The 27,256-nt window shown below is 45.9% G+C and overlaps 1 protein-coding gene across 1 annotated transcript in view; it reads right to left on the bottom strand.

The window, feature by feature from the left end:
- EXOSC7 (exosome component 7) overlaps positions 1–27,256 on the bottom strand; it is a 39,062-nt gene that overhangs the window by 3,805 nt on the left and 8,001 nt on the right. Inside the window, 4 exon segments of the mRNA XM_049777451.1 lie at positions 5,243–5,313; positions 10,215–10,380; positions 20,923–21,017; positions 21,599–21,700. Coding sequence (XP_049633408.1) covers positions 5,243–5,313; positions 10,215–10,380; positions 20,923–21,017; positions 21,599–21,700 — 434 coding nt within the window.

Below are 27,256 nucleotides of genomic sequence, written 5' to 3'. Positions count from 1 at the left end.
AGACAAACCAACAGAGAAATGAACAACAGACTTGAAATTTCTAATAAGAGTCTAAACAAGACCGGGGGAGAGCCCAAAGGGCTGACTGTGTATGTTTAACATGCAGGAGGTCTGGGTTCCATCACTGACACCAAGAGACACTCCCAAGCTGAGTAGCCCCGAGCACTGTTGTGTGTGATCCAAAGACAAACCAAAAAGGTTACTCAACCAAGTAGCTAAAAAATTCATACAAAGCTACTTAACTTATATCAGGAAAAAGAAATCAAAGTCCAGCAATACCAAGAATGACTAATATTTTTGTTTGTTTGTTTGTTTTTTTGTTTTTTTGGGCCACACCCGGTGACGCTCAGGGGTTACTCCTGGCTATGTGCTCAGAAGTTGCTCCTGGCTTGGGGGACCATATGGGACACCGGGGGATCGAACCGCGCTCCGTCCAAGGCTAGAGCAGGCAAGGCAGGCACCTTACCTTTAGCGCCACCACCCGGCCCCAAGAATGACTAATATTAAAGAGAAGCATTATGTCCCACAACTCAGATGACTGTATCGGTTTTAGTAGACCTTTTCAAGATTCCCAATAATGTTTTACATGCAAAATTATAGAATCCATGACTAAAGATGTTATTTCTTCAAAAAAAAATACCCAAGTCTCCAAAAGGGCTAAGAAGTTGAGAAGAGAGAAGGGTTGGAATTCATGCCTTGCATGTGGAAGACGTCAGTTTGATCCCTGACACAGTATCCTGAGCCTAAAGCCAGGAGTAGCTTCTAGCACCACCAGGTGTATCCCAAAAAACAAAAACAAAATTTTGGGGCCAGAGAGATCAAACAAGGGTAGGGTACTTGCCTTGCTTAGCCCCTCTACCCGCCAAAAATAATCCAACAAAATTTGTTTTGGTCTTGGTTTATTGGGGGATTGGAGGAAAGATATGGCAATGTTTTGGGCCACACACTTGGCACTCAGAAATTACTACTGGTGGTGCTTCAAGGACCATAAGGGGCAGGGGCTGAACACAGGACTGCTTCTTGAGATGAGAGCTGGAAATGCATCTCAAAGGTCAAGTCCATCATTCCACTCTAGGCAGGAAGGAAAAGGCATCCTTTAGCTGCTGCGCTAGTACTAGTGCTAGCACTTTCCCCTGTGCTAACAGAAGACCCCATGGCTCTGCCCTGTTGGCAACCACTCCACAAGTAATAACAAGAGCAGATGGAGAACAGCCACAAGGACAAGGAAGGACTGCTAGGTAGACAGCATGCAAGGGATCCCCACAAGTGGAGTACTAAGTAATCCTATTCTAACGAAGTAAGTAACAGCTTGTATTCTGGTAGGCATTTCTTAAACACTTACAACACACAGCCTCTTTCCCACCCCTTTGGTAACAACATGGTTTTGCATAAGACCATTTCTTTAAACAAACATACACACCACACACACAGCCTCTTTCCCAACCCTTTGGTAACAACATGGTTTGGCATAAGAATTAGCTCAACATTTTTTTTTTTTTTTTTTTTTTTTGGTTTTTGGGTCAAACCCGGTTACCTCCTGGCTCTTACGCTCAGAAATCGCCCCTGGCAGGCACAGGGGGATATGGGATGCCGGGATTCGAACCACCGTGCTTCTGCATGGAAGGTAAACGCCTTACCTCCATGCTATCTCGCCGGTCCCAGCTCAGCATTTTTCAACCACTTGTTACAGAAGGTCGCAGTGCACAGATGAGCAAAATTTGAAGACCACTGAACTAGAGAGAGCAGCCCTCAAGAATGACCTCGGTCCTACCAGAGTGCTCTGGACAAAAAGAGTCTCTCCTCACATCCAGTTCCGAGGCTGAGAGAGGACCAGCCCAATGACTGGAGCAGCTGGGCTTCCATCCTAAAGGACAGTTTCCCCAACACCTTCCCCACGGCCCAGCAGCCTTGGCTGGTTCCATATTCTCTCTATGCTCTGGTGCCCATGGAAACCAGCTGGCAGACAGGGAGCATTCAGAAGCTCCAAAACAACAGATGGTAACTTCCTTTCCTCCCCATTAGTGCCTAGGCACAGGCTGCTGCTTGGTGGCATCTGTGGCACTGTGGTCACACATGCCAAATCTGTCCCTCGACTAGTCTCAGCCAGGAGTCTGGGTGTGGGTAACAGTGTTCGTTCTCGGCACTACTCTGCTAGTAGCATTTGACTTGCATGGATTTAACCTAGCTTTTGCTTTACTTTGTTTTTAAATTACATGGCAGACTACATATACCACAGAGAAATTCTAAAACTAAGATAAATATAAAGCCACTTATACATAATAAGAGTCTAGAAAATAATCACAACATACATGTCTAGACATATTAAGAACTACTAGAAGTGAAATATAATCAAGCAAACAAAACTATGGAAGAGGACCATGTTTTTTTCGGGGCGGGAGGGGGGTTGGTCTGTTTTTAGGCCAAACTCAGAGATACTCAGTGCTTACTCCTGTGTCTGTGCTTAGGGATTCCTTCTGGTGTGGCTCAGGAGGCCCTTTGTGGTACTGGGGATCAAAATGGAGTCAGCTCAGTGCAAGGCAAGTGCCCTACCCATTGTACTATATCTCTGAGCCACGCAAAAGAGCCACATTTGATGGCTGATTTTCCGTAGAAATTAACCTCTAACTATGCTGACGTGCAGATTTCCATCCCGGGCACTGTGATACCCAGATTCACTTCTCACCACTATGAATGCGATGCAATTACTATCTGCTTGCTTCCTTATCCAACTAATTCCTTAGACTCTCCCTAGAACTTTCCTTGTTCTCTAATATCCCAGCACCCTTCATTACCATAATGTATACTCTCTAGTGGAGCAAATCCCACTCACAGACTCACTCTGAAATGCTGACACTTTTGCAAAGAACCTGCTAAAGAGAGGAGGATGCATATCATCAAGCAGTCACATAAATCTATCTTAAAGTTTAGTGTCAGGTCCCCTTCAACGTTCCTTTATTTTTCCCAGTTTGGGGCCACACCCGGCAGCACTCAGGGGTTACTCCTGGATCTGCGCTCAGAAATTGCGCCTGGCAGGCTCGGGGGACCATATGTGATGTCAGGGATTGAACACGGGTCCATCCTGGGTCATCTGCATACAAGGCAAAAGCCCTACTGCTGAGCTATCACAGCAGCCCCTTCAATGTTCCCTTTAAATCTGAGTCCAATGATAGAAGAGGTCAAGCTGCTTTCCTTCTTGAACATGCATCTGTCAACATAAGAAAAACGTGAGCACATTGAGACTTCAGGCATCTTCAAGGAGGAAACTGCACTCTCCAAGCAAGTGAAAACAGAGATTAACAGATGGGAATATATTAAGTTGAGAAGCTTCTGCACCTCAAAGGAAATAGTGCCCAGGATACAAGAGCCACCCACTGAGTGGGAGAATCTATTCACCCAATACCCATCAGACAAAGGGCTAATCTCCAAAATATACAAGGCACTGACAGAAATTTACAAGAAAAAAACATCTAATCCCATCAAAAAAATGGGGAGAAGAAATGAACAGACACTTTGACAAAGAAGAAATACAAATGGCCAAAAGACACATGAAGAAATGCTCCACATCACTAATCATCAGAGAGATGCAAATCAAAACAACAATGAGATACCACCTCACACCACAGAGAATGGCACACATCACAAAGAATGAGAACAAACAGTGCTGGCGGGGATGTGGAGAGAAAGGAACCCTTATCCACTGCTGGTGGGAATGCTGTCTAGTTCAACCTTTATGGAAAGCAATATGGAGATTCCTCCAAAAACTGGAAATCGAGCTCCCATACGATCCAGCTATACCACTCCTAGGAATATACCCTAAGAACACAAAAATACAATACAAAAATCTCTTCCTTACACCTATATTCATTGCAGCACTATTTACCATAGCAAGACTCTGGAAACAACCAAGATGCCCTTCAACAGACGAATGGCTAAAGAAACTGTGGTACATATACACAATGGAATATTATGCAGCTGTCAGGAGGGATGAAGTCATGAAATTTTCCTATACATGGATGTACACAGAATCTATTATGCTGAGTGAAATAAGTCAGAGAGAGAGAGAAAAACGCAGAATGGTCTCACTCATCTATGGGTTTTAAGAAAAATGAAAGACATTCTTGCAATAATAAATTTCAGACACAAAAGAGAAAAGAGCTGGAAGTTCCAGCTCACCTCAGGAAGCTCACCACAAAGAGTGATGAGTTTAGTTAGAGAAATAAGTACATTTTGAACTGTCCTAATATTGAGAATGTATGAGGGAAATGTAGAGCCTGTTTAGGGTACAGGCGGGGGTTGGGTGGGGAGGAGGGAGATTTGGGACTTGGGTGATGGGAATGTTGCACTGGTGATGGGTGGTGTTCCTTTTATGATTGAAACCCAAACACAATCATGTATGTAATCAAGGTGTTTAAATAAAAAAAAAAAAAAGAAAACAAAAAAAAAATTTCAATAAACAAAAAAAAAAAAAAAAAAAAAACGTGAGCAGCTGTGGTCCTTAAGCCCTGTAATGCTGAGGAGACAAGAGGAGATGAGGCAGGCCACACCCATCTTCATGGAGCTGAGCTTTAATCAGTCTCATTATTTGGATAGCTGATCTGCAGCAACTTTCTACACATTTTGCTTCTGTAAGGTTCTCCAATATTTTTAATATGGTCCCTGTTTATGAAAGTAACTATATATTTTTATATATAATTAGTTTTCCTATAACATCTATGGTTTTCTGGAGTTTAAATATCACCATTTTTTCTATTTTTTAATTTTTGGGCCACATCAACAGCGCTCGGGGGTTACTTTACTTCTGGCAATCTCCAGGGATGCCACGGATCAAACCCATCAAAGGGACTGCATGCTAGTGCCTCTCCAGATCTCAAATGCCACCATTTTCTTTCCTTTTCTTTCCTTTCGGGTGAGGGTGGTCACACCTATCTGTGCTCAGGGGTTCCTCCTGGCTCTGAACTCCAAAATTGCTCCTGGCAGGCTCAGGGGACCATACGGAATGCCAGGGATCAAACCCAGATTGGCCACGTGCAAGACAAACGCACTACTCGTTGTACTGTACTGTACTATACTGTATTGTATCGTATCATATTGTATATTGATCTGGCACCAGGGCCACCATTTTCAGTGCAAAAATTCCTTGCTAGCTCCACCAACAGGTTTCCGTAAAAACACCCTCAGTGTTCTGCACAAGCATATGCTTGAGTTTTCTCAGGTACGGGTGGAGCTGTCTCCAGAAACTCACCTTGTGTTGAAAAGAGCAGCCTTGACTGCAATGGAGATGGCATCAAACAGATTCCCACCACATTCCAGCAGCTTAGGGAGAAAACAAGGAAGGAATACAAAGTTTAACTTTATTAAGTTACTTCAAGTACCATCCAATTGAAGAACTGCTGGTTCCTAGGAAACCAGCAACCATGTGTTCATCAAAGACTGAGGCTCCCATGGATAGCTCAGCAAGTTCCCTCGAATAGCCACGCTGTGCTCCTGGCTCATATGGATCTCCTTAGCAGGTACTCCTGCTATTAGAGCTTAGCTGGAGGAGAAATTGGTCATAATTTTTTTTTTGCCCAAATATGTCCTCATTGCATGGAAAGCATTCCTTGACCTGTTACCATGTGTGTGGTCTCTGAACAAGTAAAAATGGTGGCAGTGCAGCATCTACTACTGGTGGGGAGATATTTTTGTCACTCCTGGCTCTGCATTCAGAGATCATTTCTAGGGCAGCACAGGGGGACTATATGGGATGCTGGTGAACAAACCCGGGGCATAAAGTGCAAGGTAAGTGACTGACCCACAGCACTATGGCTCTGGCCCTTTTTAGTGTGTGCGTGTGTGTGTGGGGGGGGGGGCTGGGGCAGGTGTGGGGGTGGCTGGGAGGAGAAGAAAAAGGAGGAGACAAAGGTGTCAATGGCAGGGGAGAGAGGGAGGAGGGAGCGAAGGAGGAGGGAGAAAGGGAGGGAGGGGGAGAGTGTGACAGCTATGCTGGCTGGGGCAGAAGTGATTTATTTGACAGGTAACAAGCAGAGAAATGCTCTTTCCTTAGGTCATAATACTAACAAGCAGCTCAAAAGCAAAAGGAGCTACAGGTGAATGCAGTTGCCCCAGAGGCAAGCAGGGAGCCATTCTATCCTGTGGGCACACACTGATGCCTCCCCACCCACACCTTGTCTCAGCCAGAGATTATCTAAGATCAACTCTGCTCCCATACACAGAAGGCCACTTAGCTATCGGGTCCAAGATACCATCTCAGCTTTCCCCATTACTTCTACCAAACTGAACAGCCCCAATTCTTCAAGTCACTGCTTAAGATGGAAACCAGTCCCTAACGTGTCTGCCTGTCCACCCCACCCATGTACTGGTATAAGTGAGCAACTATACAGAATCCCCATCTGCTATTGTCTGTGGAGTACCGAAAGTAAAAAAAACTTGTCTTTCGTGCCGAGTTTCTGTCCAGGAGCTGAAGTGGAGGCTGTGTTCCTCCTATGAGGTGGTCAGAGCATGTAAATAAAGGGAAGGTGGCCCAGCAGTGCTCCCGTTAGAGCAGCCTTAGCCTGAGGCTATGGGATACAGCCATCTGAGCTGCCCAGGAAAGAACAGGGTCCCAGGAGGCAAGGAGAGGCCCCTGTGTCCCAAAATAGACCCCTATATCCCTGTGCTGAGCATCTGCTTTTTCTTCATCTGCAGCACAGTCATTTCCTGCAGGTGAAGCCTCTTGGTTTAGTTCATTCTTTTTTTTTTTAAACTTTATTGATTGATTGGTTATTGAGCCACACCCAGCAGTGCTCAGGGGTTTCTTTCTGCATTCAGAAATCACACCTGGCAAGCTGGGGACCATATGGCATGCTAGAAATCGAACCAGATCCCTCCTGCATCGGCTGCATGCAAAGCAAACGTGCTACCACTGTGCTATCTCTCCGGCCCCTTGTTCATTCCTTCAACCTCAGAGTTCATCCAGGGGCTGCCAGGAAGGAGCAGCAGGTGATGACGGGCAGGTCCAAAGCCTGCCCCTTCCCAACTCAACCAAAAGGCAACAGCTACACCTGGCACCTCTCATGCAAGCACTTCACTCATGCCCAGTGTGAACTTCTAACTTACACTTCACACATTATCTTTTGTTACTGGGCTTCATCTAGAGTGGGGTCTCAAACTTGCGGCCCTCGGCCGGCCTTCAAATATCGCAGTATTCGCGATTATTCGCTTACCGAATAATCGCAATAAAAATTGCAATATTTGAAGGCTGGCCAAGGGCCACAAATTGTTGTACAGAGGGCCGCAAACGGCCCACGGGTCGCAAGTTTGAGACCCCTGATCTACAGGGTTGACACTGTGCTCAGGGGGTCACTCCTTGATGGCGCTCAGGGGATCGTATGGGATGCCAGGGATTAAACCTGAGTTGGCTGTGTGCAAGACAAATGCCCAAACCAATGAGCAATCACTCTGGCCCCTCACTTCACACATTCTGAGCAAAACTCAAGGCTTCCTCTACACTGTGGTCCTTCATGAAATTCACTATCAGTCCATAAAATGAGCATTATCTTTAGGTGTTGAGAAATAGGGATATAACCCAAGAGGTAGAGCACATGACTTCCATGTATGAAGCCCTAGGTTCAACACTCAATACTGCAGGACCTCAACCCTAGCACACTGGATATGTCTGGTGGTCTCTGAACAGTTCAAAATAAAACAAAACAAAACTGAACTACTGAACACACTAAACCATCAGGAACACACTAATAGGCCAAGTGTGGCTAGAAGTGGCCCCTTGATCATTTGAGCTCAAGTGGGTAGAAGAAAGGAAAGGGATCAGATAGGGAGAGGGAGGAGAGAACAATGGAGCAATGGAAGAAGGGAAGGAAGGAGGAAGAGAAGGAGGGAGTGAGGGAAGGAAGGAGAGAGGAAATTAAGAAAAGAGGAAGAGAGTGAGTAGAAAGGAAGGGAAAGGAGGAGGGAGTGAGGGAGGGAGTGAGGGAGTGAGGGAGGGAGGGAGAGAAGGAAGGAAGGAAGGAAGGAAGGAAGGAAGGAAGGAAGGAAGGAAGGAAGGAAGAAGAAGGAAGGAGGGAGGGGAGGGAGGGAGGGAGGGAAGGTGGGAGGAAGGGAGGCAGGGAGGGAGGGAAGAAGGGAGGGAGGGAGGGAGAGAAGAAGGAAAGGAGGGAGGGAAGAAGGAAGGAAGGAAGGTAGGAAGGAAGGAAGGAAGGAAGGAAGGAAGGAAGGAAGGAAGGAAGGAAGGAAGGAAGGGAGGAAGGAAGGAAGGGAGGGAGGGAAGGAGGGAAGGAGGGAGGAAAGAAGGAAGGAAGGAAGGAAGGAAGGAAGGAAGGAAGGAAGGAAGGAAGGAAGGAAGAGAGGGAAGGAAGGAAGGAAGGAAGAGAGGGAAGGAAGAAAGGAAGGAAGGGAGGGAAGGAAGAAAGGGAAGGTGGGAGGGAGGAAGGGAGGCAGGGAGGGAGGAAGGGAGGCAGGGAGGGAGGGAGGGAGGGAGAGAAGAAGGAAGGGAGGGAGGGAAGAAGGAAGGAAGGGAGGGAAGAAGGAAGGAAGGGAGGTAGGAAGGAAGGAAGGATGGAAGGAAGGAAGGGAGGGAAGAAGGAAGGAAGGGAGGTAGGAAGGAAGGAAGGATGGAAGGAAGGAAGGGAGGGAAGAAGGAAGGAAGGGAGGTAGGAAGGAAGGAAGGATGGAAGGAAGGAAGGAAGGAAGGAAGGTAGGGAGGAAAGGAAGGAGGGAAGGAGGGAAGGAGGGAGGAAAGAAGGAAGGAAGAAGGAAAGGAAGGAAGGAAGGAAGAAGGAAGGAAGAAGGAAGGAGGAAGGAAGGAAGGGAAGGGGGAGGAAGAGGGAGGCAGGGAGGGAGGGAAGAAGGGAGGGAGGGAGGGAAGAAGGAAGGAAGGGAGGGAAGAAGGAAGGAAGGGAGGGAAGAAGGAAGGAAGGGAGGGAAGAAGGAAGGAAGGATGGAAGGAAGGAAGGAAGAAAGGAAGGAAGGGAGGGAGGGAAGGAGGGAGGAAGGAAAGAAGGAAGGAAGGGAGGGAGGGAGGGAGGGAGGGAGGGAGGGAAGGAAGGAGGGACGGAGGGAGGGAGGGAGGAAGGAAGGAAGGAAGGAAGGAAGGAAGGAAGGAAGGAAGGAAGGAAGGAAGGAAGGAAGGAAGGAAGGAAGGAAGGAAGGAAGGAAGGAAGGAAGAGACCCAGTTAGTAGTTTATCCTTGTGTTGTCAATTTCAAGTGAAAATCGTCATTAGTCTCAAGATCATACAATTTTATCTAAAGGAATTAAAAGAACTACAAAAGAGCTTGTACATGTAAAAGCAATAGACTTCTCCATTACACAAAAGAAATAACTGCACCTGAAAGAGATGTTACTGCCAGGTATGGGGACTGGGGCAGAGGAGGATGTGGTGAGGATGAAATGGAAGGTTGGCCTAGGAAGCCTTCTAGATAGTTTGTCTGTCAGAGGAATATTCTAGGGCCCGGGGTCTGCACCAAGCCAATGTGGAACTCCAGAGTAGGTGGGGTAAGGGGTGTTTTCAAGGAAGGGTGACTGAGTGGGATCAAGCTGGCACTGGCATCAAACAGACCTCTTGGAATACTTCCTTCCCTTTCTCATCTTCATTTTCCCACTTATAATGGGGAAAGTAAGTGTCGGGCCACAAAATGTTTAGAAGAATTAAATAAAAATGCAGAGGGAACTGTACTGTGCAGAAGCCATAGCACAGTGGGAAGGATGTCACCTTCAACATGGCTGACCCAGGCTGGATGCCCAGCATCCCATAGGATACCCCAAGCCTCGCCAGAAATGATTCCTGACTGCAGAGCTAGGAGTAGCTCCCCCCCCCAAAAAAAAAACAAAACAACAACAAAAAAAAAACAACAAATGCACACAGAGCTCACCATTATTTATTTATATAAGAGTGTGCCAACTCGTGTAAGACCTGCTGGTCAACTTTTCTGGCATCACCTACAGAGCAACTTTTGTTTATTGGGTTTTTTTCCCCTGACAATTTCTGTGACTAATCCTACACACTACCGTGATGTGATATTGTTTGTGTAGCTTTTTTTTTTTTTTGACCTTTTAGACAGTACTGTATACAATTTTTTAAATGACTGAAGGAGACAATATTTCCCCTGCTCATACCACCCTGGAAGTTGGAGACATCCAGGAAAAGCAGTGGAAGGAAGAACAGGTCAACTGGTCTCCAGCAAAGGCAGAGTGCGGCCAACATAACAAAGCAACACTTACCAACACATCTACATAGAGAACCCAACAGTGCTCCCGGGGACTAATGCAGAGGGATGACCGGTCGACGCTGTTCTTGTTGTTAAATATCCGGTAGAGAGTGTTAGCAATCTCTGTGCCAAGCTCGTCACCTCCTCGGCCTTCAAACTCAGGAGTGGCATTGGCAGAACTAAATGGAACAAAAAAAGTGGTGTGAGTCTTTACTAAATACAAAGAGCAAAAGATCACGACATTATTAGTTTTCCTGTGCAAGAGTGAAAGAGCGTTGCACCGAAGTCACTAAAATAAGGGAAGGATGGCAGCTGACCCTTTCTCAAGCCTTCAGACACACCACAAGGCAGAGAGGCTCAGGCCTGGGTGAAGCAGTTCCACTGACTTGCAGCAGAAGCCATCAATCTCCAGAGAAAGACAATAGTAACAGTAAAGGGACATTGGCCAATAATTAATGCTCTTGTCTTGTTGAGTAAACACTTCACAGGCATGCCAGGTCACCTCAGAAGCTGAGCAAATAACCTGGCATAAAGAGGGGGGTGGGTCACACTATGTAAAGCTCCGTTCTTTCCTCATCCCGAGAATGCACCATTCTACTCTGGAAACAACGATCACTATGTTGGTGTGCTCATCTTGCTGAAATGATTTACAAGGTAAGTTTTAAAGAACACTAGAGTTTATGCATGAACTTTAGATAATCATAGTCCTGAAAAGTTAGATGAAATGACAAAACTCATTAAATATTGGGTTCTCCCTTTTACTTTATTCGCTGTTTCAAGAGAAAAGCATCTCTTGTATGGTTTTTGATACTGATCTCCCAACGACTCAAGAACAAACAGGCATCAACATTTACCAACCCAAGCACTATTCCAAAGTGTTTAACAGGAAATTTTTAAGAGTTTTAGCTTACTAAAATAAACTCTTCATGGTCTGCGAGATAAGTATACTTCCCAGTAATAATTTCACTGTAAGAAATAAAGTCCATAAAGATAAGAAACCAGTTGTTTCAGTATGAGTTCCACAGTCACTTATTAAACTTTCTGGATCCAGCCTATCTGGGACACATTATGACTTCCGGTCCGGAACAAGAGTACAGACTGTAGGACATTTGTCCTGCACTTGACCCACTCAGGTTCGATCCCCAGCCCTCCATATAGTACCCCCAGCTCACCAGGAGTGATCCCTGAGCTCAAAGTCAGGAGTAATCCCAGAGTATTGTTGGGCATGGTTCCAAAAATCAAAACAAAAGTCTTTTGGTCCTTGACCACGCATCCATCCTAGAAGTGGTCAGCCCACTCAAGATTTGAACACTGGTAGCCAAAGGCAGACAGTATGGCATGGTTCCCATGAAGAAGGGGGTTTCTCTTAAGAGAGGCAACAGAAGCATAGGGGTTGGGAAGGAAGAGAATCAGTATTGAGGGTTCCAGGAGATCTCTCACCTAGAAGAGGAGAAGGTGGTCAGGACACAGACAAGCAGGGGCAGGAATCCTTCAAAAGCAAAACCTGGTTGTAGGCCCAAGACTGTGCCCAACTCCACAGATGTGTGCTAACAGAAATTTCACCTAATAGAATTAAATGTCCCATTTGTGTGTCTGCTCTAACTTTAGTGTAAGCTGTATACTAACATTGCTTCTAGCTTCATATACCCCCCTCTAACACTATGATGATTTAGCAGCAGAAATAGGGCTTGAAATCCCATGAGAATCTTCCTTACTGTCATAGCAACCTCGCTGTTCCCTCACTGCCTCTGCTGGACTCAGGCACCAAGCCATGCACAGCAACTCATTTATGGTAAAATAATCACGCCACCAGGGACCAAGTTTATTATGCACAGACAGCAGAACACAACCTGTTTCTAATTTAAACGCCAAGCAATCAAGATTAAGTTCCATCTTTAAGTATTTCAAAACACATTTCTACAGATCTGTGCAGACAAATCCAGTGACAGATATTTATGCCTAAAATGTTCATCTCTACCAGATTAAAGTGAACCACACCTTTTTGGCTGTGACTAATTTAGTAGGCATTCCAGTATTAACTCTTATGCAGTCCTAAGGGATGGATTATAGAGCTGCTTGGTTCAGTTGGCTAAAATAATGTACCTCAAAAACCATGTTTCTATTTTTGAACACTGGACTAATTTAAAGTGCAAAGCTTAAGTTGTTAAAACACATGATTGTTTTCGTGTAGCTGAGAGAGAGCCAGAGAGGCAGTTTAGAGGGAGCTCATGAAACCCTATGCACCTATGTCTGGATGATGCGCTGAAGGGTGGACTGACTCTAGGAAGAAGGCTGAGAAGTAAACTGTTCAGGATGAGCAGTGCTTTGAACAACAGAAAATAAGAGTGAAGAAAATCCAGAGACCCTGTATTCTGTCAGTGAGGCGAAAAACAGGAAGGGTCTGGTCTGGGAAAGAGGACAGGCAAAGAGCTTCTTTGCATGCGAGTGAACCTGGTTCAAACCCAAGCACCACATATGGTTCCAGAGCATAGCAGGGAGTAGCCCCACAAACAGAGACACACAGTCACACAAAAAGAAAAGCCAAACCTTGCAGAGAGTACAGGCAAAGAGCTTCTTTGCATGCGAGTGAACCTGGTTCAAACCCAAGCACCACATATGGTTTCCAGAGCACAGCAGGGAGTAGCCCTACAAACAGCCCTGGGTGTGAACTAAACACACACACACACACACACACACACACACACACACACACACACACTCACTCACTCACTCACTCACTCACTCACTCTCTGCAACCTTGCAGAGGCCAAAAGGCACAGGCCTGGCTGTGAACTAAACACACACACACACACACACACACACACACACACTCACTCACTTACTCACTCACTCACTCACTCACTCACTCACTCACTCACTCACTCACTCACTCTCTGCAACCTTGCAGAGGCCAAAAGGCACAGGCATCTGAACAAAGGGCCACATAAAATAAATATGCAAGGATGGAAACTACTGTGGCAAACCCTCACTTTGTCTAAGGCTTTTCATATCTGGTTGAAAACAAAAACAGTAATTCCATGCTGCCAAAGTTTCCTTGACAGTGTAACAAAGAGAGCCGCCTCCCCCCACCCTGGATTTCAGCAGCTAAGACTGGATGGCAGAATACAGAAAAGTCACACAAATTTTGAAACTCAGAAATAACCTTATAAGCAGTTATAGTAATGTTATGAAACAACAATTTTGTTTTGTTTTCAGGCCACCCACCGGCAATGCTCAGAGATTACTCCTGGCTCTGCACTCAGGAATTAAACTACTCCTGGCAAGCCTTGGAAAACATACTGGATGCCTGGGATCCAACTTAGATTGGCCACATGCAAGGCAAGCTCCCTACCTGCTGGACTCTCTCCCTAGCACCAATAATAATTTTATAAAATAATTCTTTTTCGTGGTCCCTGAACCTATGCTGTCTGGTTGACTAAATTATAGAACTGGAGAGAGAGTAGAGTGGGTAGGGCACTTGCCTTGCATGCAGCTGACCCAGGTCTGATCTTTAGCACCTTATATAGAATTATCCGAGGACAAAGGCAGGGGTAAACCCTGAACACTGCTGTGTGTGGTCCCAAGCCCCAAATAAATAAAAACCAATAATAATAATAATAATAATAATAATAATAATAAAAGCCAGGGATACTTTGTAGGCCTTATGACATGTAGGGACATGTGGCCCAACCCTCATTCTCCTCAACAACCTCTCTGAATATTTACTGCCTACCAGTATTCTGGATGCATGGACTCATTTAACACAAACCAAGCACTATTCTGATTCCATTTTAGAGACAAACTGAGACACAAAAACGTGATGCGATTAATCCCTTATCACACAGTGATAGCCAGGCCCTCTCATCTACGAGAATTGCTGGACTATCTGGATGTGTAGTTCAGCCTGGCTTGCTTGTAGCCTAACCTCAGCCAGGCTAGCTTTCCTCTGTCCTCATACTTAAGGTAATGCACAGGTATTCCGGGGTTCAGACATATTATGAAGAAATGCTGGAATCAAGGAATGTAGACAAAGGAATCCTAAATACTTTATTACGCACAAGTTTGTTTGTTTTTTTAAGAGCAAGAATACAGGCTGGTAATTGTAGGCCCCAGATTAGATCCTTCCTGTCGGGGACTCCACTGTTTCCTTTGGACCCAGTGCCAAGTGCCTTCTGTATTTACACCCACCAAAACCAATTCCTATCTCTCAAGAAAGTATATCTAGTCCCTAGACTAGGGCTGCTGGGAAATCACTGCCAAAGCCAGATAAACTAGTACCGGTAAGAGAATTGGGAACACTGCCCCACCCAGCTCCTTGTCCTCTGGACTCATCACCTCAATCCACCTTCATGGCATATGTGTGATTTAATTGGGATAGGCTGAACAAGCTTTTATCTACCTTGGGTGAGATTTCAGACACGAGGCTTGTTTCCCTTACAATCAAAATAGTTTAAACATCTGCCAGGTCAAGCCAGCAGTAGAAAAAGTAATTCAGTGGGTTTCTGGAGCAGTCCTGACTCAGGGCCTCCCTACTGCCCGAGTCCTAGGCCACAGGACAGCTGCTAAGGTGTCAGGTTCTTCCCTGTACACAAAGTTATTCCTAGGGAGCCAGAAGCATGGGTGCAGGAATTATCCTCATACTGGGTGACTTTTCTTATCAGCCCTCTGGAGCTTTCCAGAATATAAACAGCTCTAAAAGGCTTCAGCCTGCTGCCTCTTGGCTTTGCACCCATCCCCAGGTCTTCAGAAAAGAACAGTAGCCCCTTCAAGCATCTAAGCAGGCAAGGAACAAAGGGTTCCCACCCACTGAGTAAGGTTATGGTTCAGTACTAAAATTTCTGCTTTACCATGATAGAGCAAATATTGAAAAACAATGAAAAAAACGTTTAAAAATAGTCCCGGTCTCAGAGGGAAAGGACAAGTGTTGTGCAACTAAAACATCTATGACTGAACCATGTTCCCTTCAACCCCCACTCCAGCTTAAAAGCACTCACTCTGAGAGGCTAAACCAGTATTTCTCAACTGTGCCCAGATGACCTCCTCCCTGAGTCCTAGGGGAAAACAGAGTCAACGTGGGGGTTTGGGGGAAACTCAAGAGCATGAGATGAGGTGGTCAACCATAACCAAGGGGAGCCCTAAAAAGAAAACAATGTTGGAAAGGGGCCACAAGAGGAAAAGGCTAAGAAATGCAAAGCTAAACAGCAGTTCCCAAACCTTGGCATGGGAGGTGGGGTGAGAGGTTCTGAGAGCTGACATATGATGGCTTGCCAACCAGTCAAAATCGATAGTGGCAAGAACAGCTGGCCGTCCTTTGGGTTTTAGGTGGAAACCAAGTTCTCCCAAAGTATCAAAGTTTTGTTTTGATTTTAAAGGCCTTCTTTCAGGCTACAATCAATGAAGCGATGAAAGAAAGACAGGAGATCAGAGCCAGAAGATCCAAGTCTGCTCTCAAACCACACAAAGGCTGTCAGGAATCTGCAGCAGAGCTCAAAATCCCCAAGTACTCATCTGCCTGGCTGAATGCAGCCAGGAACCTTCTTCCCAAAGGCAGCAATCCCAAGACACAGGAGAATTAGGAGGGTGGAAAGCCAGGTCTACTTCTGGTGTCATCTATATTCAAGCAGACAAAACCACAGCAGAATGACTTAGCAGAAAAGCAATTCGTATTCTGAGGGTTGGTACTGCCAGCATGCCTCACAGGCATCCGGCAGCCATCCCAAGTCTATGGATCAGAAGAAAAGGGTGTGTTTGTTCGTGCTTTTCAGAGCTGCTTCTTGAAGACTTGGATGAGGTTCTAATAAAGGGGGCAACCACAATGCTTGGCAGGAAAATGTTGCTTCATGGTGGCTGACCCTGCTGGGCTGATCATTTGCTGAGCCACCCCACCTGGGGGCAGTGTGCCACTTTGAGGCCATCCCCCACATCATTCAGAGGGTAGTTCAGAGGCCAAAGATAAAGCTTAGTGGTAAATTACATGTCCTCGGTACAAAAAAAAAAAAAAATTAAAAGTAGTAAGAACGTTGATTATTACCCCTGAAATTTTACATGACTGTGATTTAATGACAAGTCAATTTTTAAAAAGAGGGAACTACTGGAGACAACTTTCTGGCACTGTTGGGACTGAGTCTCCTTAGACTTATAAGGGGTATGGAGGGTTCACAAGGGGAGTAAAGGTCCACACTGGCGGCCAGGATAGATTTTCCTCCTGGAAGCAGCAATTCACAGCTTTCTCTCACCTTGGAACCACCCCTTTGTACAAAAGGGACAAGAAAAGAACGCGACTGACCCTGAGCCTGTTCATATCCAGAGCTACAATGAAATGTGTAGAAGGATGAAGAAAATGGTGAACAAATTATGTTTCCTCACACATGATGTCTGGTGCTGAGGGACGGACCATTTATACACTGGGTAAGACAGCCCAGAACTAGGAAGAATAGTTTCCTTCCTCCAAAAGCTGAAGAAGGAGTAAGATTAAACTCAGCCAGTTAGGCAAAGGAAGGTCCAATCCCCTAGACAAAGACTGGTGAGAGAAACTGGGCGGAAGATACTACATGAGGGGTAGGGGGAAGGAATGGGCTAGAGGAAAATGGGCAGAGACAAACAGCAGCATGCTCTGGGCCTTGAAGAAAAACAGCCCTCCAAGGTTGGTCTCTATAGACGGCACATGGACCCTAATCGCATTCCAGAAGGACCAATCCTGGCACTAGGACGAACAGCCTGAAAGACCATAGCTCTCTCTACATGTATAACAAGAGTCTGCAGAGAAGGGGCTGATAAGTACACAGCAGGTGCTGAGCTTTACAAGGCCTGCTCCAAACAGTGGTTCTCAGAGGCCAGCTGGGAATGTGTTCTCAGAGCACCTCCAACAGTGAATTGTGCTCTATTGTACCCTGATGCAGAAATAACAAGCTTTATGCTCAACACTCACTTCTTTTCGAGGAATCTGGAATTTTGGTATGTGTTAAAAGTCAAAGGATGAGATGGAGTGATAGTACAGTGGCCTGGGTGTTTGCCTTGCACTCAGCTGATCTGGGTTTGATCCCAAGCACCCCATGGTCCTCCAAGCACTGCCAGGAATAATTCTTTATTTTTTCTTTTGGTTTTTGGGCCACACCTGGTGATGTTCAGGGGTTACTCCTGACTATGCACTCAGAAATTGCTCCTGGCTTGGGGGATCACATGGGACACCAGGGGATCCAACCGCGGTCCATCCTAGGCTAGTGCGGGCAAGGCAGACCCTTACTGCTTACTGGAGCTACCGTTCCAGCCCCCAGGAATAATTCTTGAGTGCAGAGTCAGAAGTAAGGCCTAAACACTGCCAGCTGTAGCCCAAATAACCAAAAATAAAAGTTGATGACTGGGCCGGAGAGATAGCACAGCAGTAGGGCATTTGCCTTGCAAGCAGCCAATCCAGGATGGACAGTGGTTCGAATCCCGGCAACTCACATGGTCCTCCGTGCATGCCAAGAGCGATTTCTGAGTGCAGAGCCAGGAGTAACCCTGAGCGCCGCTGGGTGTGACCCAAAAAACAGAAAACAAAGAACAAAAAAAGTTGATGGTATCTCCCATGAACTGATCTCATTTGTGTGCTTAGCATCGAATGGAGCAAATGTATCACCAACATGCTACACTTTTGTCATTTTCTTCAGTGCAGCAGTGCTCTTTCAACAAATCTTCTCATACAGGGGTGGCTGTGGAGACATTATCAAAATTCTATACTTGCACCTATTCACCTATTGAGCTAATGGACATCCTTCCCCATCTTCAGAAGGCCTGCTGTGGATTTCTGGCCACACTGCAGCAGATGTGTGAAGGGAGAAACCCCTGCTCAGCACCACCACTTATAGACCCCTGAGCACCACAGTCAGGTGCATGTGAATCCCCAGTCACCCACCACAGGAACAGTAACAAAAAGGGGAGGTGGGGCCCGGAGAGATAGCACAGCGGCGTTTGCCTTGCAAGCAGCCGATCCAGGACCAAAGGTGGTTGGTTCAAATCCCGGTGTCCCATATGGTCCCCCGTGCCTGCCAGGAGCTATTTCTGAGCAGACAGCTAGGAGTAACCCCTGAGCAACGCCGGGTGTGACCCAAAAACCAAAAAAAAAAAAAAAACAAAAAAAAAAAAAAAAAAAAAGGGGAGGTGGTTAAAATTTTTTCGTTTCTGGGCTATAGCAATAATACAGAAGTTAAGTGTTGCATTAAATAATTAACGATTGAGCTGGATGGAGAGGGATGGAGGTGGATTTCTCTGCCACCCAGGCCATGTGGCTCCACAACCCCCATTCAGCTGGCAGGTCCCAGGTTTAGGTGAACGGTGGAATCAGACTCATCCAGGCATCAGCTTTATTCATGCCCTATTCACCATTCAGCCATTCTTCACTAGCCCTGCATCTTAACTCCTTTCAGCCATCTTCCCTTTGACCTCCATGATGGCCAAAGACCAAAAGGGCAGAGACCACAAAAAGGCCAATCCCCTGGGTCAAAGGCCTTATCTACCTTTTCCAAGACCCCCCTCCCAGGAATGGGGGGGTCTTGCAGGTAAGGTCAAGTTACCTAGGGAGAAAGGAGGGATGAGGCTTCAGTTAAGGAGTATGTCTTTTACCCAACTAACCTGGGTGTGACCCCTGGCACTCCAGGAGTGATCCTTGAGCACAGATCCAGTAATAATCTCTTAGCACTGACAGATGTGATTAAATATAAAAAACGAAGATTGATGGAACAGATGACTCGATAAAGAAAATGTAGTACTGGAGCCAGAAAGATAGTACAGTATGTAGAGTGCTTGCCTTGCACCTGGTTGACCTGGTTTGATCCCCAGGACCCCCATAGGTCTGCAGAGGCCCACCAGGAGTTATCTATGAGTACAGAGCCAATACAAACCAAGTATCACTAGTTGTGGATTCCCTCCCCACAAAAAAGTACATATACAAGATGGAATACTACCCAGCTAAAAGAAAAGATAAAATCCTGCGACTTGCTATTTGTATGGATCTGTAGAGTACCATGCACAAATGCCCAATGGGTGGGGTGTGTGTGTGTGTGTGTGTGTGTGTGTGTGTGTGTGTGTGTGTGTGTCCCCTCAGCACCACCAGAAGTGAACCTGAGCAGTGCCACAAGTAAGCCTAGAATAATGCTGGGTATGACCCAAACCCTTTTAAAAAAAATAAGAGAGGGGGCAGTCTACTGTTACCACTTGAATAGAAGTTCTAAAGAGATGGGCCAGCAGCCCAATAAAAAGTACCAGTCCCTAAAAGGAGGAGTAACATAGGGCTGAAACGATGTACAGCGAGTAGGGCACTTGCCTTGCATATGGCTGATGAAGGTTTCATCCCTGTCATTCCATATAGTCCCCTAAGCCCACCAAAAGTGATCCTTGAGCACAGGACCAAGATTAAGGCTTGGGGAATGCTGGATATGACCCCAAAACAAAAATAAAAACAAAAGGAGGCATAACAAGTATAAGAGGAAGAGCATTTATGTAAAACCTGAGAGCAGTCACTGTGGGACAAACTCACTGTCTCGACCTCTCACTTGCTCATCACCACTGTTGTATTACTATGTCTTTTGGTATAGAAATTAAGGAAGAGAGACTAAAAACCTACCTGGAGGTCACATAATTGGCCAAAGAAAGCCAGTAGCAAGGCAGGTGGAATGAGGACTGAGGCTTTGCTCTCCCCAGCACAGACATGGCCTGCTTTGCTGCTACTCCCTTGAGTCTGCCAGGATGCTGGTTTGGCCTCTTCTAAGCAAGTCATAAAATATTTTCCACACAGCTAGAGCAGAAAAGGGCATTCCAGATCATCACTCCGAAATACCCAAAACAAAGGCATTCCTCAAACTTCCTCTTTCCTTTTCATCTAATCCCTTTGATATGTAAAAATCCACCTGGATAGGTTCAACCTTCTCCAACCCTAGTGAATTTTGCACTGAGTTAATAAAGAAAGGTCAGTTTGGCTTGGCACACAGAGAGACCACATGTGAGAAACCACTGACTCCATGACTCTCTCCTGACTGGCACGGTTTATGACTTCTTCGTAGCTACCCTACCTGCTTTGAACCCAGAAATACAGCATGTGGGGTGCTTGCACAACATTGGGATTGATTTTTACAGATATCTGCTCTATTTCCAACAATGTAGTAATAACTATCCATGACTTCTGCTGACTCTTGTCACAGCCAAGTACAGGGATCCTGGCAGACAACTGCCTTTCACATAAAGAAAAATGTGACCCAGCAAGGACCAGGTGATTAAGTTAAGGGCACATAAGAGAGAAGAAGCACATGGCTACTAGCTGAACAAATGACAAATACAAAAAAAATAAAAGTGAGCTCAACAGGAAATTGGAGATTCAATCCCTGGCTCTTCATCTTTTTTAGAAAAATCAATAATTTTTCTTAAAAAAAAAAAAAAAAAGTACACACACACAACATGAGAATTTAGTCCTATGCCAAGTTTCTCCTCACATGGAAATTTCTTCTCCTTTACTTTCCAATAAACTTATCTACCTTCTTTAGGAAAAAAAAAAAGAGAGATTGGAGACAGTACAGAAGATAAGGGCACTTAACTTGCAAGCAGCCAACTTGGGTTCAATTTTAGCACTCCAAGTGGTCCCCTGACCCATCCAGAGTGACCCCCCTCTCCCCCAGCACAGAACCAGGAATAACTCCTGAGCAATGCCAGGTGTGACCAAAACCCAGAATAAGAACATGCTTGATACTGACCAGTCGACAAAGAACTCCAGGTAGCCTTCGTTTGGTTTCTCCAGCTTGGGGGTCCCCATCTCTGCTTTCACGCCCACCAAGATGTCTGTGTGGCCCTGTAGACACAGGCAACAAGGACCCTCACTCGGGCAGGCAGCCAAGGCCCAGCCACCTCCCTCCTGTGGGACTGTGAGGAACAGAAGTGGAAAGCAACCCTTTGAGAAAGGGAGGGATCCTTGAGATGAGTATTTCACAGTCCTGTTCCAACTGTGGTCCCCTGCTGACCTTGTTTTCTCCCTTGTTTCCTCCTCTATGTCCTACCAGCTGCCTCTTACGCTGATGCTGAGGGTCCCCCAACTCATGTGCAAGATTTTTTAAATAGTTTTTACTGTGACCAATGTGAATTACAAATCTTTCACAGTAATATTTGAGGTACATAGTGACATTGAATCAGGGGTATTCCTACCACCAGTCACGTGCAAGATTTTTATCTGTGGCCCTTTAGAATATCCTGGAGGCTCACAGGGAGGAACCACTGTGTGACCCCAGGTTCAGAAGTGCTGCTTTAGCTCGAGATAGACCTTTCTTCCCTGTGCTTCACTTGGGTCTTATCCATGTCCTCTAAGAGAGGCCAGCAATGGGCATCCTAGGACCTCCCAGTCCTCTCCCAGGCCTGGACTATGGCCACTGTACTCACCAGCTTGACCCTGGCAGACCCACTGGTGTTGGACACCACATCAGTTTCCACTTCGATGCATCGATAGTCCTCACAGCCACGGCCATCCACGCGGAGGTCTTCCTAAGAGCAACACACAGTCTGAGGCTCTGGGCCCAACCAACCAGGGACTTCGAAGCTATTGTTCCTCTGGACATAATTTCCTTTTCTTTAGTGACTCATCTAAGCTTCTGCCCTCAGAGCTAATAACAGGAGCATCATTCACCACGAGGAAATGGTAGACATCAAAAAGTAAAATTTAAGGCCCTGAAGAGTATTTCCGTTTAAGATTCCCAGAAGCTGGGTTTCACAGGTCTGTACACTGCCAATACTACAGAGCACCAGATGGAACTGAGACACAGATCAAGAATAGGAACCGGGGCCAGAGTGATAGCACAGTGGGAGGGCGTTTGCCTTGCACACTGCTGCTGAGAAGGGCCTTGGTTCAATTCCTGGCATCCTGAGTGATTTATTTATTTTTTTTTTGGTTTTGGGGCCACACCAGGTGATGTTCAGGGTATGTGCTCAGAAATCACTCCTGGCTTGGGGGACCATACATGATGCTGGGGGATTGAACCACCTTCTGTTCTAGGCTAGAGCGTGCAAGGCAAATGCCTTACTGCTTGCACCACCACTCCAGCCCCAGGCCTCTTTTGTTTTATAAAATATTTTTGGGTCTCACCCAGTGATGCTCAGGGGTTACTCCTAGCTATGTGTTCAGAAATCACTCCTGGCTTGGGGGACCATATGGGACACTGGGGGATCAAACCTCAGTCCGTCCTAGGCTAGTGTGGACAAGGCAGATGATGCCTTACCGCTTGCGCCACTACTCAGGCCCCAGGAGTGATTTCTGAGAGCAGAGCCAGGAGTAACACCTGAATGCTGCTGGGTATGGCCCCCAAAACAAAAAACAAACAAAAAACCAAACAAACAAACCAAATAAACAAGAATAGGAACTGAAGACAAAGCAGTAAACTTCTTCCCCAATGTGTGATTCTGAAACCACCTGGAGAATCATGTCCTGTTGGAGTTGGGTATTAAAGTCTTAGCTGCCTTCCCATACTGCTGGCCCCTGCCAACTCCACAAGTTCTCCCTCACCTGTAAACAAACAAAACCACAACTAGGGGCTGGAAAGATAGCATGAACGTAGGGTGTTTGCCTTGCATGCAGAAGGACAGTAGTTCGAATCCTGGCATCCCATACAGTCCCCCGAGCCTGCCAGGAACAATTTCTGAGTGTAGAGGCGGGAGTAATCCCTAAGTGCTGCCAGGTGAGACCCAAAAACCAAAAACCAAAATAAAACAAATAAAAAAAACCCACAACTAGCATCTTTTTGTTTGTTTGTTTTGGGGCCACACCCTATGATTCTCAGGGGTTACTCCTGGCTATGCACACAGAAATCGCTCCTGGCTTGGGAGACCATAAGGAATGCCAGGGATCGAACCTAGGTCCATCCTAGGTTAGTATATGCAAGGCAAACGCCCTACTGCTTGTGCCACTGCTCTGGCCCCTACAAAACAGGGATTCTCTAGAACAGGCTTAAAAACAGGAATACAGGGTTTTGAAAACCATTTTGTGACTGTTTTTCTAGATCACACCAAAGCAGCTTGCTGCACGCATGCAGAAATGCAGTGCTGTGAGGAGACTGTGAGGGGCATTGGCAGCCCCAAATCTTCACTACTGGGTCCTTTAAAGGCAGCCTGTGAGGGGCTGCCCATAGAGGAGGGTTTTGGGAAAGTCTGCTCACTGTATGTCCTGTAAATTTCCCATTTATAATTTCCTTCAGTTCAAGACACACAGAAGGGCCAGATCAATAGCACAGTGGGTAGGCATTTGCCTTGCACACAGCAGACCTACGTCTGATCCTGGGCATCCCATATGGTCCCCTGAACCTGTCAGGAGTAACCCCTGAGCACCATTGGTTGTAGCCCTGACAAAAACAAAACATACAAAGCTTCATAAGTGGCTATTTGCACTGTGCTGCTTCTTTTTTTTGGGATGGGGGGGGGAGTTTGGGTCATACCTGGTGGCACTCAAGGGTTACTCCTGGCTCTACACTCAGAAATTGTTCCTGGTAGGCCTGGGGGACCACATGGGATGCCAGAATTCGAACCACCCCTATTGCTGTGCTATCTCTCAGGTCCCTACTGTGCTTCTTATACTACCATTTCCCACCTTCTAGCCTAGAGGTGACTCCTTTGGAGGTAGTTCCTACCCTCTTTTCCAGACCTCCAATCTTTCACCATATTTATGGTGACACAAGATGGCCTGATCTGATCATTTGATATTTTCCCTCCCCTGTTCTGGGATCAGGCCTTCCATGAAAGAGTCCTGAGTCCTTTTACTAGAGAATGGCACTAAAGTATTCTGATCCAGGTAAAAAAGCGGAGGCCATACTTTGCATGCTGGAACCCTCGGTTTGATCCTTGGCACCACAAGACCCACTGAGCCAACTGAAACAACACCTGGAGCAGTCTCTGAGCACCATAACGTATAGCTCCAAGTCACACCCTGTCATCATCATCATTCCCTTTTCCTTCCCTGCTGAATACCAAGAGAATATGGGTACTACGTAGTTTCACTGCTACTCAGGTATCACAGACCACAGAACACAGACTGGACCAGACCATAGCAAATCTAGTTAGAAAACATGTTTGCACACTAACCCCTAAATAGACACACATTTATTTCTACACCTACCATTTACCTAATAAAAATCTTAGCTTACTACTATGATTCCAAATTCATACCACAACCTTAATTTTTATTCCTAACTTCTCAAATAGTCAGAAACCTGGTTTCCATGATCTATAATTAGTGTTATTTTTTAGCATCAGTTATTTCAAATTGTTAATATTTAACTTATAAAAAAACAGACTTTCTAACAATATTTTTAAAATATTGTTATAAGTATTCTAACCATATTTGTAAAATGTTCTTTGTACACTATCCAGTCAAATACTATTGGGGCCAGAAGGATAGCATAGCAGGTTATGGGGTCGACACAGAACTGACCAGGTTTGATCTCACATGGTTCTCAGAGCCTGCCAGGAGCGATTTCTGAGAGCAGAGCAAGGAATAATCCCTGAACACCACCGGGTGTGGCCCCAAATCAAAATAAATAAAAAAATAAACTGCCAGGTTCACTGCAATATGTAACTGAATTTTTATTTGGAGAAATCAGACGCAAAAAGCAAAACACTGCATGTTCCTACCACACAGCACTATTCCCATCTGTCATGTTTGTTTCAGCGCCTTCGCACTCTCAACTGTTAAAGGTGAGAAAATAAACATCCAAGTCAGTAAAACTGAGGAGGTGGGGGTGTTCGCCATAGTGGGGCTGAAGTCCCTCTGTGGTCTACCCACCCCCCAGCCCACTCCTTCCTCAGAAGCAAGCCATCTCTATCTTGGGCCCGGGAGACCCACAGTCACAAGCAATCCCAGGCCTTCTAGGCAGAGTTCCATTATGGCCCTTTACACTCAAGGATCCCCACCCACAACTCTGAGACGCACTTTGTTGTCCTGCTCCTCAGGTGTACACTGAATAGGACATCACCAGTAAGGATCCATTTCTAGGCTCTAGCTCTAGATCACTGCCTGGCTGCTTGCCCAGGGCCCAATTCCTGCTTCTGCCTACCCCTCTTCCTCACATGTAAAAGATGGAGAGTGCAGGAAATGGTGTGTTGGCAAGCTGTAAGCAACATATCTTTTCCATCTCGAGTTCCTGGCTCACGACTCTTAGAACTTTAGAATGTTCAGAAAGGTCAGTGCATTCACTGACATCTTCATCATGACAGCTGATCTGGGTCTTTGCTTTCTGGAATCAATGTGGAACCAAGAAGAAAAATGGTGTCCTGTTTCTTGGAACAAGCCCTTTCAACCACTCCTAAACTTAGGGCATGTTTAGGTTAAAGATGATTTCTGAGAGGCTGGAGAGATAATACAGCAGGGTAGGGAACTTGCCTTGCATACTGCTGACCTGTGTTCGAACCCAACCCTTCCAAGAGTGATTCCTGAGTGCAGAGCCAGGAGTGACTCCTGTGTATTGCTGGGTGTGGCAGCCCTCCCCTCAATAACATGACTTTTAGAAAGTTCGTAAAAGTGGGGGAGAGGAGGGCTCCTGGGAAACCAACCTTGACCACTACAGGGCTGGAACATCCATTCCCCGTCTCACATAGACCCCCCCATCCCCACCCAACCCCACGATTTCCAAGGAAGAGGGCCACAGCAGTCACTAGCCAAGGACCTAATCGTGCCTCTGAAGGCTCCACAAGAGTCCAGAAGCAGGGAGAGATCCAGGTCTTCCAAAATGGAGAATCCAAAAGCTTGCACATGCCTCTATACTGCACCCAAACTCCACAGGAACAAATGTTCTTGCTTGGGGGACCCCTTCTTGTATATTTCTTCATCCAACCATTGATTCAATGCCTTTAATATACTGTGAAACTGGTAACCTAGTGAGTAAACTAATTCCTGGAGTCTGTGAGCCATTCTAGCCAATTAATTGGAAGTGGCCATTAGAAAACTTCTGACTTATAATTAGTTGGTTAAAAGTAACAACTTGGGGCCATGAGGATAGCACAATAGGGTGGAGTACATGCTTTGCACGCAAGAAGCCTATGTTCAATTCCCAGCACATCTGGTCCCCAAGCACTGTGAGTATGAGCACTAGTCCCATACACAAAAACACTCACAGAAACCAGAAACAGAAGGAACCACCTGGATTGAGGCTGGCCTCTGATGTAGAAGCAGTTTGTGAATATATCCCTTAACTTCAATAATTTGGTGCTATCTCAGATTATGTCAGAGTTGAGCTGAATTGTATCAGATTCAACTGGTATTGGAGAATTAGTGGGATGAAGAAAAACCACTCATCAAACTGGTGTCATAATTATTAAAAAAAATTATAAAAAAAATTAAAAGAAGCTGAGACCGGAGTGATAGCACAGCAGTAGGGCATTTGCCTTGCATTCGGGGCTGCCCCAGGACAGAACTAGGTTCGATCCCTGGCATCCCATAAGGTCACCCAAGCCTGCCAGGAGAGATTTCTGAGCACCAAGCCAGGAGTAACCCCTGAGCATCGTTGGGTGTGGCCCAAAACCAAAATAAATAAATAAATAAATAGTTAATTAAAAGCCATTTAATGTGCCTTTACTGTGTAACCAAAACTATGCTGGGAACACTACTATTATCATATCTAATCCTCAAAATAAGCTATATAAGAGAGCATCAAATCCTAACCCCTAGACCACCAGGGAATGTTCAATAACCTTGTAAGAGAGGTGTGTTTTGTTCAATTTCACAAATAAGGCATCAGGTTGAAACTTGCTGAAATGACTGACTGGTGTTAGCCACACCACCAGATTCCGAATTCCAATCAGAACTCAAAGCCACAATTCCACAAGGTCTCCTTGTCCCAAGGTCTCTTCACTATGCAATGAAATTCAGAGGCCTCCCTAAGGATGAACTGGCCCAGCTCTCCCTGAGGGTCCTTATGACAATGAAAACAACTGAAACACGAGGGAGGAAGGTTCCAAGACTCCCACCTATGTGTGCAAATATCCCTCACCTTTGGAAGATCTCTTCACTCACTAACCTGTTCCAAGATGGGGTGAAAGGGGGTGTCAGAAAACTGGGGT

Source organism: Suncus etruscus, chromosome 7 (genome assembly GCF_024139225.1).
Source record: "Suncus etruscus isolate mSunEtr1 chromosome 7, mSunEtr1.pri.cur, whole genome shotgun sequence".
Lineage (NCBI taxonomy): Eukaryota > Metazoa > Chordata > Mammalia > Eulipotyphla > Soricidae > Suncus > Suncus etruscus.
Note: the sequence above shows the minus strand (reverse complement) of the source record. Positions and strands in the feature narration are given on the sequence as shown.